A 16,015-nucleotide genomic window follows, 5' to 3' on the forward strand; every position below is an offset into this window, starting at 1 on the left:
TTGCAAATTTTCCTAGGCTGTTTATGGTCTATTTATGTACAAATACATCAAACTGTTAAACACGACTGGGTCAATGGTGACTTGAGCAAGCTCACATTCTCAGTGGATTCATTTGTTATGTAATATTGCAAACAGCTTGATTCTGTGCAGTTTGATGTGCAGTGATTTGCCATCTGATCAAATCTTCAAACTCAAGGATGAATTTCTTAAACTGGGCTTCCTTGTATTTCATCTTCACACTTTTAGCTGAACGCCTAAACATGAACACACTCATGCCCTGATTCTCTTTAGTTCTTTCCCCAGGGGGGTTTCCTCTGTGTACATTTGCATATTCAAGACATAGCTGGACTGTGCATTACACACTGCCTTCATTTTGATGACAAATTTGTTCTGGTTGCGCCCACGACACGCAACCAGACATTCATCTAAAGATTGTGAGAGGGCCTGGATTGTAAAGAAAGGACAATTGCTGGGCACACATGGCCCATGCATCCTGTATCGTTGTGAGTTTGTCACAAAGCAGAAGAAAAGCATGGAAAGTCTTCAGAGACATGGTGGCTGCAGCATTCCAAAGGCTTGTTGTTGCTTTGCCTTTTGACTTAGACACTCTTGCCAAAATGAACAACCCAATGTAAGCTTGCAAGTGGGTCACATCCAAGTCTGTCCAACTGTCCCAATACAGTAGGAAGAAGGACCATAACTTTCCATTTCTGGACGTTAACATCTCCACTTTTGGAGGCCAAGCAAGAACATAATCTGCTGGTGGTTGAGAGTCAACAGGAGGGTCAACCCCAAGAGCATCATTCTCATCATAAGCATGGTCCTCCTCAACATTACCCTCAGTCTCAGACTCTCTTCTATGTCACTTTCACTGTCAAAGGACTTTGCTTTGAGGTCATTTTCTATTGAGGTGGAGCATAAAGATAGCACACAGAGCACCGAGTGAGATGGTTTACAAGCCTGCTGTACAAGCTTTTATATGTTTGACCGTCTCTGGTGTTGAGTGAACAATAAATGTTCTCGCAGCAACATATTTCCTCCACCACACAGTGTAGGAAATAACAGGGGTTCTCACACTCCTACAGGCATGGTAATGGCAGGTTAGGGCCCAAAGATTCCAAAATTGCATGTGAAAGTGACCTCAGTATCAACCAAAACAACCTACACCAATGTGTCTAACAGCTAAAACAGCCTGGGGTCAAATTTACCCCAAAGAACATTGACAATATATCTACATGTTCATTTTATGTTTATGTTTCACTTTTCAAAAATGTCTCAATTTCCAAAAGACTATTTCATTTTTTCAAAAAATTGCTTCACTTTCCAAGATTTTTTTTTCAAAAGTGACCCATTTTCCAAAAATGTCTTAACTTTCCAAAGTATTCATTTTCCAAAAATGTCTTCATTTTTCAAAAAAATTACTTCACTTTCCAGATAAAGCATAACTTTCCCAAAATGTTACCGCTTTCAAAAACTGACTTAATTTTCCAAAAATGTCCACATTCCTAAAATAACCGTACTGTCCAAAAATGACTTAATTCTTCAAAAACAAAAAAAAGTCTTCATTCCAAGAAATGTTCTCACTTTCCAAAATGACCTAATTTTCCAAAAAGAAAAAAAGACTTAATTATGATTCAAAAAGCAACACAAAGCCACCAACAAGTCTTATAAGATTAATTTGAGGTTCAAATAAACTTTTGAATACATTATTATACGGATTATAAATTGTGGATTTCGTCCGCATCACTAACATTGTGCAGGACCAGGAATCTATAGTTTTGTCAAAAAATTGTCAATTTCTGTGAGAATGGTGGACAAAAGAAGAACTGAGGGTGGGTAAAAAAAAGACCTGAGATCATAATCATCCAGATTGTTTTATTTGCAAATAATATAATTCCCTAGTCATTGATGTACAACAGAGTTGTGATGATATGCCAGATATACAGTATGTAGCTACATACATACATACATACTGTACATACATACATACTGTGGCCATACTTTTACCGGAACATTGCAGCTATATGTGATAGTTGAACAAAAACAAAACATCTCACAACCATGTACCACATGTTAGTAATTTGCTAGCCTTCCAAAAACCTCACGTTGTGCTGAGGGAAATATTAACGAGTCAAAAATTACCTCACTTTCCAAAAAATTACCTCCTGAAAAGACTTCCTTTTGATTAAAAAAACAACACATGCATACAAAATATGAACACATAACAACAAAGCCACCACTAACAAGTCTATCTGTCTGTATGTGTGTCTGTTGACACAGTGATGCCATCAGTTAAGTCCAACCATCTGTTCCTCTGTCAGTTGTTCACTCTGTGAGCTCGTCTGCAGAACGTCCAGTGATGTTCTACTGTGTTCTCATTGGCCCGTTCGCTCATGTGGTGAACACGCGTGTTCCGTATTGTGAAACCCTGGAAAACAATGACAGACTGAGTCATAATGTTACCATTAACCATTATTTAAAATTAAAGCTATACTCCGACTGATCTCAACAGTGTCTTTTAGTAGGAACATTTCTACACATGATGTTAAAGACGAGATAAAAAGCCACGTACAGCTTTGGAGATGAAGTCCAGCAGATGGACGCGCAGGCTGACTTCCTGTTGGTGGTCACATGGTCCAAAGGTGAAGGACACCTGGTAGTCTCTGGTGTCCATCATGTGTTTGTTCCACTTTGTGAAACTGCTGGAGATCGACTCCAACATTGCATGGACCTGAAGAAGAAGAAGAGTCATGTGACTGCTGGTTGTGTTTAAATGGTGACCTACAATTTAAAGAAAAAACGACAACTTATCCTAAACTAAACCATTCCGGGTCAATGCCTAAACTAAACCGTTCCAGGGCAATGCCTAAACTAAACCGTTCCAGGTCAATGCCTAACCTAAACCATTCCAGGTCAATGCCTAACCTTAACTATTCCAGGTCAATGCCTAAACTAAACCATTCCAGGTTGATGCCTAAACTAAACCGTTCCAGGTCAATGCCTAACCGCAACCATTCCAGGGCAATGCCTAAACTAAACCATTCCAGGTCGATGCCTAACCTAAACCGTTCCAGGCCGATGCCTAACCTAAACCGTTCCAGGCCGATGCCAAAACTTAACCATTCCAGGACAATGCTTAAACTTAACCGTTCCAGGTTAATGCCAAAACTTAACCATTCCAGGACAATGCCATCAACAATAGAATCAGCAGCTCCTGAGACAGGTTGAACTTCCTGAGCTGGCACAGGATTTTTCCCAGCCTCACGTGCTACGTCCTGTCTGTCAGGAAGTTTGTGATCCACTGACAGGTGGAGGCTGGCACAGTGAGCTGGGAGAGTTTGGGTTTTGAGTATTTTCGGGATGATGGTGTTGAACACTGAGCTGAAGTCCACAAACAGAACACCAGTCTCTCGAAGGATTTCATGACCACAGGCGTCAGGGCGACAGGCCTGTAGTCATTTAATCCTGTGATGGAGGATTTCTTGGAGACCAGGGATGATCGTGGAGCGTTTGAAGCAGGAGGGGACTTCACACAGCTCCAGTGGTCCGTTGAAGATCTGCGTGAAGATGGAGGCCAGCTGGTCAGCACAGACTTTCAGGCAGGAGGGTGACACACCGTCTGGGCCCGGTGCCTTCCTGATCTTCTGTCTGTGAAAGAGCCGACTCACATCCTCTTCACAGATCCTCAGTGCCGGTGGGGGGTCGGTTGGGAGAGGTCGGTTGGGAGAGGTGAGAAGGAGGCAGTTGTAGGTGGTTGTTTGATGACGGGGCAGATGGGGGGTGTGAAAGTGGGCTTATCAAACCTGCAGTAGAAGACATTCTGGTCGTCAGCCAGTTGGTGATTCTCCTCAGTGGGGGGATGGTCTCCTGTAGTTAGTGCGTACTTGCAGGCCTCTCCAGACTGACGAGGGGTCGTTGGTTGAAAACCTTTTGCCCAGCTTTTCAGTGTAGCTTCTCTTTGCTACCTTGATCTCCCTCGTCAGTGTGTTTCTGGCCTGGTTGTACAGGATCCTGTCCCCACTTCTGTAGACCTCCTCCTTAGCCCGGCGAAGCTGCCTGAGTCTCGCAGTAAACCAGGGTTTATGGTTGTTACACGTGCAGAAGGTTTTAGTCGGCACACGTATGTCCTCACAAAAACTGATGTATGATGTCACAGTGCCAGTGAGCTCATCCAGGTCTGTAGCTCCAGGTTTGCCTCGCTGTTCCATCTCCTCACATATAGAGGTCAATGCCTAACATTAATGATTTAGGTCAATGCCTAACCTTAAACATATAGAGGTCAATGCCTAACCTAAACCACTCAATGCATACATTTAACAATTCTAGGTCAATGCCTTAATTCAACCATTCAATGTCAATGTCTCAATGTCTGGTAAACCAGGAAATAAAACATCTTACAAATCAAGGTGCTTCATCACATTAACACACAAATCCAATACTTTCATAAATCTCTTTCTCATTGATTTGTGACCTTGTCCACAATGATCTCATACAACCAGATATACTGTATTAAAGGGACATCATCTCATGCTATATTTTGTCATGTCACCCAATCCCCCTCCCCAAAAACCACACACACACACACACACACACACACACACACACACACACACACACACACACACAGGAATAATAACAGATTTCAGCGATAAAACAATTAAATGTGCAGACCTCCCAGCAAACCTGCAGATGATTTATCTGTCACAGTAAGTCAGCACTATCAAATATATTCAATCTATGAAATCAGTATATCAGAACTAGTCTTAATGTCGTACGATCTAACAATTTAACATATAACATGTTTGATTCAATGTATAATTTGGAAACACTTGAACTTGGCTGAAAAGTCTGGGACTTTTTTAATGACACCGTTGGTAAAGTGAAACTGGGATGGGACCATAAAATATAACACCATTATTTCCAGGACAACAAAGGAGGAGTTTAACAATAAAGGTGGAGCATTGGCCCCAGACAGAGGAACTATATAAGACAGTGTTCAGAGCAGGAAATCAGTTGGACTCCGGGGGCTGTTCGGGTTTACTTCTTGCTCAAAGAATAAACTCTATAGAATCAAACTGTGAGCGATTCCAGTGATTCCTTTTCGAACATTTTCGGGACACCAACAGCAGCAAAATAACAGAATAGAAAAGTGTTGGAGCAGCAGTTTAGACTTCATCGACTGGCCCAGTCTGAGTTCTTGTCTTCCAACACAAATGTTACCGATTTACCATTTTACAACAAAAAATAAAAAATCAATATCTAAATGTTCTCCATCAATCAAATTAACTGATGTGCAACACAATATAGATTGACCATTGAATCATGTACATACACACCTGGTATGACGCTATTTCATTTAACTGAATCTCATAGAACAATCAATGTTAAAAGTATATTCTTGTCAGAATGAAAGTAGATAAATGTCTAGATGTGAATGTGCCCATTAAGAGAAGAAGCAAATCTATGAACCTGGACTGAAATACCTCAGTAGAAATGAGATTTATAATGCATATAATCAGGTTTTGGTATCACAGAATATTCTGCCATGATATCTCTACATATATTTCTACACTGACCTTGGTGGTGATGGTGAGCTGGGTGATGATGACTGCGACGGGGTTGGAGTACTTGGACAGCTTCCTGGTGCTGGACAGCTCCACCACCTCCTCGTAGGTGTCAGTGGGGTAAGGCAGCAGGGGTTTGGGGTCTCCTAGACACTGAATCAGGGGCTCAATCTGATAGAAGTCAGCCTCCTTCCTGAGCAGCCCGGCCTCCTTGAAGTCGCACGGCAGCGTCAGCTCAGACGTCCGCAGGAAGTTGAGGATGTAGCTGAAACAGCAGAAACAGAGACCGGATCAGTCCAGACCGCTGAGTTGATGATTCTGTAAGAGCCTGAACTGTCAGTCAAAGTCAGGACGGGAGAGGGGAGAGAGAGCTGCTGTACAACTCAAGAGTGAGAAAGTTTGTTTCACTTTTTCTGACATTTCTGACATCTCTCAATAGCTTCTGACTTCCCTACCAGGCGAAAAATTCAGTTTTCTGAAAAGTGAAGCCAGTGTGGAAAGTGTCTTAAACCTGCATTCTCTCTACCGGCCAGCAGGAGGTGACTCCTCTGGTTGCAAAAAGAAGACAGATTGCATTGATTTGTTCCCTCAGTAAACATGAGTTTATGGTCTCAATCTCTAGTTTCAAGTCTTCTTCAATACAGCATGATGTTCATTTAGTACATTATGCTCCATTTAGAGTCAAACAGACCATAAAGCAGGGGATGCTTTAAGGCATCTTGGCAGTCCACAAACGTGGAGTCGTGGTGACTATGTCCACTTCTTATATACAGTCTGTTTCGTGCCCTGTCTGTGGTTCTCAACCCCTTTGCTTCCAAACGAGGATGTAAATCTTTAAAAACAGCTCACAAATACATAGTTTGTAAAGACTTAGTCATTTCCCAAATGAGCTGGTCACTGTGGTTTTTAACAAATGTCACTTTTTGTAACTTAATGTCCAAGGACCACCTTCCTAAATAAATGAGAAAAAAACCCATAACATGATGAAAAAATTTGAACGGGGCTATAAATATGTGTTATGCCACTTTCAGCTGTAAAGACCTGAATAAATATTCTGCTACCCATCGCTGCCGTCATGAATCCAAATGTATAATGTATTCAGGGTCATATTTCCTCACCACACAGCTTTTACTGGCACTCACCGCCGTTTTAATGCACGGCCTGGGATCCAACAACATAAAAGCGCTCATGAGGCACGGGTGATGTTTCTACTGGATGGAGATTTTACTTTGACACTCTTTCTCTATCTCTTTCCCTCTGTGTGTGTGTGTGTGTGTGTGTGTGTGTGTGTGTGTGTGTGTGTGTGTGTGTGTGTGTGTGTGCATTAGAGATGAACGTCGGCCCACAGTGAGCCATTCTGTTCCTTTTGGTGACACAATTTCTGTATCTGTACGCTTCACTATGGCTCATTGATGATCATATGATTTGTAATTGATGCATAAAATTAAACTGCAGTCATGATGGACTGTTGATGTATTATTGTGGGCAAATTAAGCATGGCTGATCTTTGTGCAGGTTGGGACGGGGCAATAGTTGGGTTGTGATGGTGCTTGGAGGAGGGCCTTTAAAAAGTCAACCATGACCATGATACTTTGACCACTTTGTGTCCCTGCATGCTGGAGAAAGCTAGCTAGCTAACAGGAGCGGAACACGTTTGTCTCTGGTGTGATCGGCGTGGGGATATTCAAATGTAAACTGGTCATTGAAACTATGCAAAATGTGATTGATTTGATCTGCTAGCTGCACGCACACACACACACACACACTCACCGAAACAGCGGGCCGTCGCGGTCAATGAAGTAGTTTCCGCGAGCGTCCCTGACGGTGGGGAGGTCTCCTCCGAACATGGCTCCCAGCATGGAGTCGGGGTAGCGCTGCAGCGTGGACAGAGACGTGCTGTACACGCAGCCGCCCACGTTCAGAGTCACTAGCTCCCCCATCTGGAGAGAGCAGGAACAGCAGTCAAGAGGAGAAACAATACAGAGAACACCGAAGAACAAATGTGTGCTCTTGAACTTAGGCTAGTTGACTTCTGGAGTCTATGATTACACACCTGAGTCCTGTTATCCCACATATATAAGATATAACCAAATCTGATATCACACACAAAGCAACGTTTGTTTTACCGTCATATATTTACATCTCCACAGGTTTTTTCCAAGTGGACCAGATTGAAATCTAAACTGTTAATTTCTTGACTAAAACAAATCTTAAAACTAGGACTGTAACTGACGTAATTGGTTAAGGCTATATGAAATTATTGGGACTGAAACCTGACCTTATCGTGAGGACCCGCTCGTGATGTGACCCATCCACATTAGAGGCAGTTTATTTGTTAACGGCATTATAAAATTAAAAGTTGCAGCTATCAGTCTATTTAGGTCACAACGGACCAGAACGGTAAATATCTGGATCTGTCGGGGAATCTAAAGCCGATGAAAAAAACGCAAGACAAGGGTTGAGGGGGAACCTGGTGGAGGGGTCACCTCGCCTGAGGCCTACCTGTGTGAGCTATGTGCTATGTCCAAAAGTGTTGGATGCTTGCATGAGTAAAGACAACACAGTGACTGATCTATATAGAGGGAAATAGTACTGATGTGTAGAAACAGACTGTTATGTGAACACGTGGCACGACTACGCTGTGACCGCGTTACTTTTTCTCGTGGGATTTTGTGACAAAACCTAGTTTGGAGACCTCATCAGGGATTCCTGATGAAGGATCATGTAAGTGTGTGACCACCCCCCCCCCCCCCCCCCCCTGTTGATGGTGAGTCATGTAACACAGTGTGAAAATCACAACCTGACCGCATGTTGATTAGTGTGAACAGTACAGCCATCCGACAACCTTGAACACAACTTAACTCAGTATCAGCAATTGTTGAGTATATATCGGGAGTGAAAAGTAGGACGGGTACATCTCTAAACTGAATCTTAACCTAATTTTATCCTTAACCCATCAAAGATAGACGTACAAGGATACGCACACATACAGCAGCACAAAAGCATGTTTCATCATTGAAATGTCAAACATTGGCTGTGTAGAAAATTGCATACATACATTCTATTCATACTAAGTGGAGGGAAACAAATTGAGCATGTTGTGCATGCCAGGATGCACCAGAATCAGCTTTAAAGGCCAAGTAAGCGTGTGCTGATTCAAAGAGTTTAACTCAGACATAACAGCTAAAAACAAGGACAACAAAGCTGAGCACGGTAAACAATGACTATGTACATGTGATGCTTACATTTCTATTGGTAGCGATGGTATTAAGATTTTAAAGAACAGTGAGCATTTAAACTGTGAAAATATATAAATTACTGTTAAAAGTATATTGACAATATATGAGTGATATTTCAAAGTGCAAGATACGAGACTAGGAGCATTTCAATTTCCTCTCAGCGGCTCTCAACACGGACCAGAGGCTCGTAGCTAACAGTGCTAACAGAGCCAACTACAGCGAAAGTGCTGACAGAGCTATATCTTTACATAGCTAACAGTTCTAACAGCGCTAACAGCGGCAACTACAGCGAGTGTTGACAAAGTCTTTACATAGCTAACAGCGCTAACAGTGCCAACAGCGCTAACAGCGCCAACTACAGCGAAAGTGTTGACAGAGCTATATCTTTACATATCTAACAGTTCTAACAGCGCTAACAGCGCTAACAGCCCTAACAGCGCCAACTACAGCTAAAGTGTTGACAGAGCTATATCTTTACATAGTTAACAGCGCTAACAGTTCCAACAGCGCTAACAGCGCCAACTACAGCTAAAGTGCTGACAGAGCTATATCTTTACATAGCTAACAGTGCTAACAGCGCTAACAGCGCCAACTACAGCTAAAGTGCTGACAGAGCTATATCTTTACATAGTTAACAGCGCTAACAGCGCCAACTACAACTAAAGTGCTGACAGAGCTATATCTTTACATAGTTAACAGCGCTAACAGTTCCAACAGCGCTAACAGCGCCAACTACAGCTAAAGTGCTGACAGAGCTATATCTTTACATAGCTAACAGATTTTTTAATGCTACATCAATGTTCAAATACAGCTTAATTTACATTGAACGGTAGCATCAGCCTGTAACGTTGTGATCGATACGGTCATGTGATGCAGAGAAGACGTATTACTTAATCGTTAAATTAGTACGCAGGACATGCTGATAAGAGTATGTAATGTGTGGTATGTAGAACGTCAGTATGTGATTTTGAACACAGCCTTTGTTCATCTAGCCAAAAGCTGAACTGCCGGAAAGCGGGAACAGTATGAAGGTATATTTGTGTCTTTATTACGCAAACAAAAATAAAGTTTTGAGAGCAAATTTCTCACACTGCAACCAAAAATCAAGTTTGTAAGTACAAATATATACATATAATATGTCAAAATGATTTTAAACATAGCAGCACTTCACTTTCTGTTTGCGTAATAAAGACACAAATATACCTTCATAGTAACAGTTCAGACCGAAAACATGTACCGCAGGAAACTCGCACGCACCATGTGACCCAGGTCTCCATTCTCCATCTGCGGTGTTGCTTCTCCTCGGGGTCAGACCGTCAAGGAGGTCGTTTCCACCAACACCTGCAACGAGAGGTCGATGAGGCGGTTGCCATGGAGATAAGCGACCCAGCTGACGCGGTGCCACGGTCCAGACATCATCATCATCATCATCATCATCATCATCATCATCTGGCTGATTATAGTCTCGAGTAACTGATGTGTGTGTTCGCCGTGTGCCAAGCCACTGAGAAACAGGAGGAGGAGCTGTGGACCTCCATCCTTAGATCTCAGAAACAAAATGCTGATTTCTTTTTAAAAAACAGACAAATTGATTAATGACGCACGTTTATAACGAGCTGTGATTAAATATCGTTCATCGCAAATGAGACTCAGCTGTGTTTCATGGGTGAGGATCTCTCAATTTCCATTTCCATTTTCAGCATCCTGCAAATTGATACAGCAGCACCAGAGATATTGTCTATTTTTACTGCACGCAAGCTTCTTCTTTGTCAAAATGTGGTGCCTATATTACCCACAATGCAACTCAACTGGTGACATTTTATTCAGAGATTAGTGTGTGTTATGCTGGTAGCACCTAATAGAGCCAAGTAGAGGTCTCACTTTTGCTCTGTAGTCTTTTTTCAGCTATAAAGCTGAAAGAAGCTACAATAAAATACAGCTACATTGTTTTCACTAAAGAAGCTCTGATAAACCCACTGCAGCACCAAACAACACCCAGACAAAGCTTAGCTGGTGAAGAAAATGGACCATTGAGACCAAAGAATTGTGAATATTGGACTTGTGCATTGATGCTGAGTAAAAGAAGGGTTTGAATCTTAGTCTAGTACCCTCGTGATATGTGTTGGTTGTTAGATTCAAGCCCCTGCTGAGTTTAAGTCGCTTTGTTATTATTTGTGTTCCTGTGAGCTGGAACGAGCTAGAAACAGGAAACTTGGTCCAAAAGAAAGGTGAAGCCCCGCCCCTTCCGGTGTCAACGGCAAAAAGACACTTTTTTTTATTATAAATGTGACATGACGTGAAGTTTGTCAATTTAAAAGATCATTTTGCGAGTCAAGAAAGTCTCAGTTTGTCGGAGTACTATTTAGTTTTGAGTGAAACCGATCAAATGTGTAATTTATGGCTCATTTTTAAATGGGATCAAAAATGATTTGTCTCTCGTTGTTGACAACTGTACATATTTTTTTTGTGACATAAAGTCCCATTGTGGTCAACGGGAAATGAATGTGCAAGTGCTTCCCAAAGACGTATGACTCCAATCAGCCACATGGTGGCGCTGCAATGAGTTTATGGAAAGGCCGAGTCCTTCACACTGTAAGTCTGATTGACTTTAAATTTGACACACATCTGAACATCTCAATGTGCTCTCATCAGGGTCATGAAACACATTACAGACAACATTTACTAACTTAACTAATTTAAAGCTGGGGTTGGTAATCTTAAGGAATTAAAAAATAAAATTAAAATGATCCAAACGAAAAACCCTCGATGATGAAAGTATATGTTTTATTGCAGCCCTCCTCAGTAATGGAGCAGAAACAGCTTAATTGATTAATTGATCGACAGAAAAGTAATTGTAATTAACTGGTCTCTGTACTGGAGGTACTTGTACTTTACTTGTATTTCAATTTTCTTCTTCTTTATACTTTTGCTCCACTACATTTCAGAGGCAAACATTTCACTTTTCACAACACTACATGCATTTAATAAATGTAATTACTTTGCAGATTCAGAATCTTAATGTAAAATCTAGTAATAAATCAACTAATAAATAGTGTATTATTAATGTATTATTACTATAGATTAAGCTACTAAGGCGTAGATAACTAGTTTAAATAAAGACACACACGCATACACATGTCCACAATGTGGTGATTCTGCAGGCTGTAGTTTGGTGTTAGTTGAACTGGACACTGCGTCAAACACGCTGTTACACGTTTGTATTTTGCCACATATTGTAAATACATGAAGACGTCACACCGTCACTTTGATCCGGTTAAAATAAGTGTGATGAGATCTGTTCGGTCTTACCGATAACTGCTCCATCGCTGCTTTAACACGACACACAGGTGGAAGGTAGGACATCTAGCTAACGAGCTAAAATAGCCTTTTTACATCCATCAGTTACAGTTCTGTCAAGCACACACGTCGAAGATGAGGAGACTTCCGGTAAGACCTGTCAAAATAAGACCTCATAAAAATAAGTCGTTATTATCAATATACAGATATGAATAGTAGAATTATGAATTATGAGTATATATTATAGTCAATGCTGGAATGTAATAAAGTACATTTATTCAAGTACTGTACTTAAATAGCATTTCAATGTACTTTACTTGAGTATTGCCATTTTTACATCCATCAGTTACAGTCCTGTCCGCACACACATCGAAGATGAGGAGACTTCCGGTAAGACCCGTCAAAATAAGACCTCACGGAATAAGAGTCGTTATTATCAATATACAGATATTAATAGTAGAATTATGAGTATACATTATAGTCAGTGTCAATGCTGGAATGTAATAAAGTACATTTATTGAAGTGCTGTACTTAAATACCATTGAAATGTGCTTTATCCTTCTAGTCCACTACATTCTGGAGTCAAATATTGTACATTAATTCTTACTCCACTACGTTTAGATAATTAATAAGAAATAAAAATAAAATTATAAATGATGATATAGTATAGTTAAGTTACCTTGCAGTATATAACGCCATTAAAACTAGCTCCACCGTTACCAGCTGCAATATTAAAGGGTTGTACGCAGTAATGCATCAATAATTACTATAACATAGATTCTGAAATGGGCAAAATGATTACTCTACTGATTACTCTACTTTTTGTTCCTGAAGTAAATAATTATGCTAATAATCTGATGCTCAGAAACTGCTTCCGTCCACAAGGACTGCCCAAATCAACAATGAATAAAGGTTCCTTAGAGTAGCTTTAAATACAAGTTTGAATGCATGACAAAATTATTTTATAAATTCCGCGTACTGAGATCATAGTCTTCAATCTGTGCTGATTATTAATGCACACTGGATTGTTGTACACTGATTGCTTTGTATATAACAATAAATATAACATGTTACTAAAACATAGATTTTGTTTCCCGACATGAAAGTCTAAATGCTAATCCAGAGGCAGGAATTCAAAACTGAATTAGTTACTTATTTAATTTCAATATTTATATTAAATATTTTAGCTGAAGAAAGTGTCCATCCATCCTTTAAATAAACAGTAGATACATGTAGTATCTGCCTTGACCTACAGTATGCTTAAAAAAATAGGTAAACATGAAAATGTGACACGTTACTGTTCAATGTCAGAAACATGAAACAATAGAACATGTTATTGTTCAATGTCAGAAACATGAAACAATAGAACACGTTATTGTTCAATGTCAGAAACATGAAACATAGAACACGTTATTGTTCAATGTCAGAGCTGATTGGAGACCTCGGCAAGATGGAGGTAAGGTTTGATGTGGTGGATATTCTGCAAAAGAACTCAAAAAGTGAATGTTATCAAGTATTATTTCAATATCTTAGACTAACTAATGTTATTAAGAAAATGTGAGCCAGTTATTTTATTTATTTTATTATTAGACGTCCTGATCCACACTCCATACCAGTTGGTGGCGTTAATGCACCAATTCATTGTTTGCCAACCGCCAATAAACCTTGAAGAAGAAGTAGTACCGGCCTCCCACCACCAGGGGGCGCTAGCGACCTCTCGGTTAACAGAAAACGCGGAAACTAAACATTGTTTATCGTCGGCTACATCCGGTTGGATCACGTCTCTTCTGTTTTCCATCTGCTCTGGAGTCGTTCCTACCTAAAACAAAACCTGGAGGCTCTCCGTTGTCGTCATGGCGACTAAAAAGACCGAGACGAACGTGGGTAAAGATGACGAGGCGGCTGCCACGTCCGAGCACGACTATGCCGAAACTACTGCGGCCAATAACTCCACGTCCACGGAGGCTGCAGACGGCGGAGTCGTCGTGCAAGAGAGCTCAACGACGGTCGGTGCGGAGGTAGACTGTCCACCTGTAAACCACGTGTGTGCGTTTACTCCGCTGCAGGCCGAAGAAGAAGAAGACCCCCGAAAGACAGACGACGCCCCGGAATTCGCTGCTGCTGTTGCTGCTGCTGCTGCGCCCGTCGCCTCTCCGGTTCATCGAGTTGGCCGCCGGACTCCCAAGCGGCCGGAGGACAGGAGCTGCTCCGCCTGCAAGGTTGCGTTCGAGAAGCACGGCCGCAGCTTCAACCGGAGGGCTGTGTTCACCTTCACCACACCGGAGACCGTGCACTGGGTGTTCCCGGACTCCACGGCAACCGTACACGACAAGTCCTTCCTGTGCGAGACGTGTGCTCAGGTCGTCAGGGGCCAATGCAGACGCAAGCAGACCGCGAAGAGATGTCTGTGGGTGAAACCGTGTCAGGTATGTGTATGTGTGTGTGTGTGTGTGTGTGTGTCTGACACTATCTCGATATGATCTCACACTGATAACAGTGGTTGTGATACAACACAAGATCAAGACACATTTGTTAACATATACAAGTAAACCCCTCATTACCATCTTTTATTTGAATAAGAAAAGTGTACGTTAACTGTATGTTAAATGTCTGCAGTCCGAGGTGAGAGACAGGAAGAAGAAAGGCCGCCGGATGGGGAAGAAGAGCAAAGCCGCGCTGCTGGTGAGCAAGTCGTGCTACAAGTCCGCTTTCAAAATGCTCTGGTCCGCTAAAGGCGCCCGGAAGCCCATGCTGGAGTTCTGGAGCAAACAGTTGAAGGAAGAGGTGAGGATGGAGGCTCCTCCCCGCTCGATCAGGACAAACGCATCCTGCTTTAATTCTTCATAATGCACTTCTTTTTATTCATTGTTGTGTAATCGTGGCGCGCTGTGTTTCCCGGTGGCGGGTGCAGATGAAGGCGCTGACCCGACAGACAGACAATCCCTTCCACCAGAAGGTGTCGAGCAGGAAGCCGCTGTCGTCCTTCCCCTGGCGCCGCTGTCTGAGCTGGGCCCAGGACAAAGCGCCGCTCGTCACCACCTGCCTCACCTCGCTGTTCCCCGACATCAACGCTCTGTCCAAGAGCAGCCAGTAAGTGTCAGGCTGAAGAGGTAGTCGTTCCGGTCTCAACACACAATCAGGTCTACCGAGACCCCCTCTGATGAGCGTCTGTTCTGCTCGTTTTGTGTGGTAGTCAGATGTCGGAGGACCAGGCCCAGACGCTGCTGATGCGCCGGGCCGTGGTGGCGCTCTCCATCCCGCTCTTCACCAGGAACATCTGGAAGAACAACTTCCTGCAGGCCGCTCTGGGGGCGGAGCTCCGCCTGCAGGGCTGCTCGGGCTCCGCTCTGGACGCCCTCAACACCATGGGCCTGTGTCAGAACAAAGACACCGTCCGGCTACTGCTGCACAGGCTGAGGAACGGCAACAAGGCGGTGAGCGGCTGACGCGTTGTTACACACATGTTGGCTGCGGCCAGATGTTTTGATATGATGAGAGAAAACTTGATTCATCCAGAAGGAAAATCTTGAGGAGATGAACTAATATAACTGTAATTTCTTAACTTTGTGCTCTGCTCCCGACAGTCAACACAGAACGGACGACAGAGGATGAAGATGGAACTAGAGCAGCTGAAAGGAGAACAGATGACAGATGTGGAGGAAGAGGATATCGAGGAGGAAGAGGAAGAGGAGGAGGAAGAAGATGACGAGGAGGAGGAGGAGGAGGAGGAAGAGGAAGAAGAAGAAGAAGAAGAAGAAGAAGAAGAAGAAGAAGAAGAGGAAGAAGAAGAGGAAGAAGAAGAAATGGAGATGGCGGTGGAGGAGTTAGAAGTGGAACAGGAAGAAGTGCAGGACGGAGTGCAGGAAGAGGAAGAGGAGGATCAAGCAGTGGAGGAAAAGACAGAGAAGGAAAAGA

The 16,015-nt window shown here is 42.5% G+C and overlaps 2 protein-coding genes across 2 annotated transcripts in view; one reads left to right on the forward strand and one right to left on the reverse strand.

Moving 5' to 3' along the window:
• Positions 1 to 1,855: 1,855 nt before the first annotated feature.
• On the reverse strand, positions 1,856 to 12,216 carry kctd6a (potassium channel tetramerization domain containing 6a). Its single transcript, XM_068722167.1, has 6 exons — positions 12,113 to 12,216; positions 10,061 to 10,144; positions 7,335 to 7,504; positions 5,577 to 5,829; positions 2,573 to 2,731; positions 1,856 to 2,428 (listed from the first exon to the last, which is right to left on the reverse strand). Exons 2-6 carry the CDS (start codon positions 10,085 to 10,087, stop codon positions 2,318 to 2,320), a joined length of 720 nt encoding a protein of 239 aa, XP_068578268.1. The 5' UTR covers positions 10,088 to 10,144; positions 12,113 to 12,216; the 3' UTR covers positions 1,856 to 2,317.
• A 1,656-nt stretch (positions 12,217 to 13,872) lies between these two features.
• The window catches only part of LOC137880749 (uncharacterized), a 2,781-nt gene continuing 638 nt past the window's right edge, over positions 13,873 to 16,015 (forward strand). The window contains exons 1-5 of the mRNA XM_068722269.1: positions 13,873 to 14,526; positions 14,717 to 14,884; positions 15,012 to 15,190; positions 15,294 to 15,534; positions 15,685 to 16,015. The exon at positions 15,685 to 16,015 is cut by the window's right edge and continues 638 nt beyond it. Coding sequence (XP_068578370.1) covers positions 13,954 to 14,526; positions 14,717 to 14,884; positions 15,012 to 15,190; positions 15,294 to 15,534; positions 15,685 to 16,015 — 1,492 coding nt within the window. The 5' untranslated portion in view covers positions 13,873 to 13,953. The remainder of the gene's footprint in view (positions 14,527 to 14,716; positions 14,885 to 15,011; positions 15,191 to 15,293; positions 15,535 to 15,684) is intronic.

Source organism: Cebidichthys violaceus, unplaced genomic scaffold, assembly GCF_023349555.1.
Source record: "Cebidichthys violaceus isolate CVI_PGR_0920_01 unplaced genomic scaffold, fCebVio1.0.p SCAF_29, whole genome shotgun sequence".
NCBI classification, from domain to species: Eukaryota; Metazoa; Chordata; class Actinopteri; order Perciformes; family Stichaeidae; genus Cebidichthys; species Cebidichthys violaceus.

Excerpts from the sequence above, each read along its gene's own strand:
- kctd6a (XM_068722167.1), bottom strand. The coding sequence starts at position 10,087 with ATGGAGAATGGAGACCTGGGTCACATG. Across the intron at positions 7,505-10,060 it reads ATGGAGACCTGGGTCACATG|ATGGGGGAGCTAGTGACTCT; the intron begins GTGCGTGCGAGT and ends TGCTCTCTCCAG. Across the intron at positions 2,429-2,572 it reads TGGACTTCATCTCCAAAGCT|GGTTTCACAATACGGAACAC; the intron begins GTACGTGGCTTT and ends ATTGTTTTCCAG.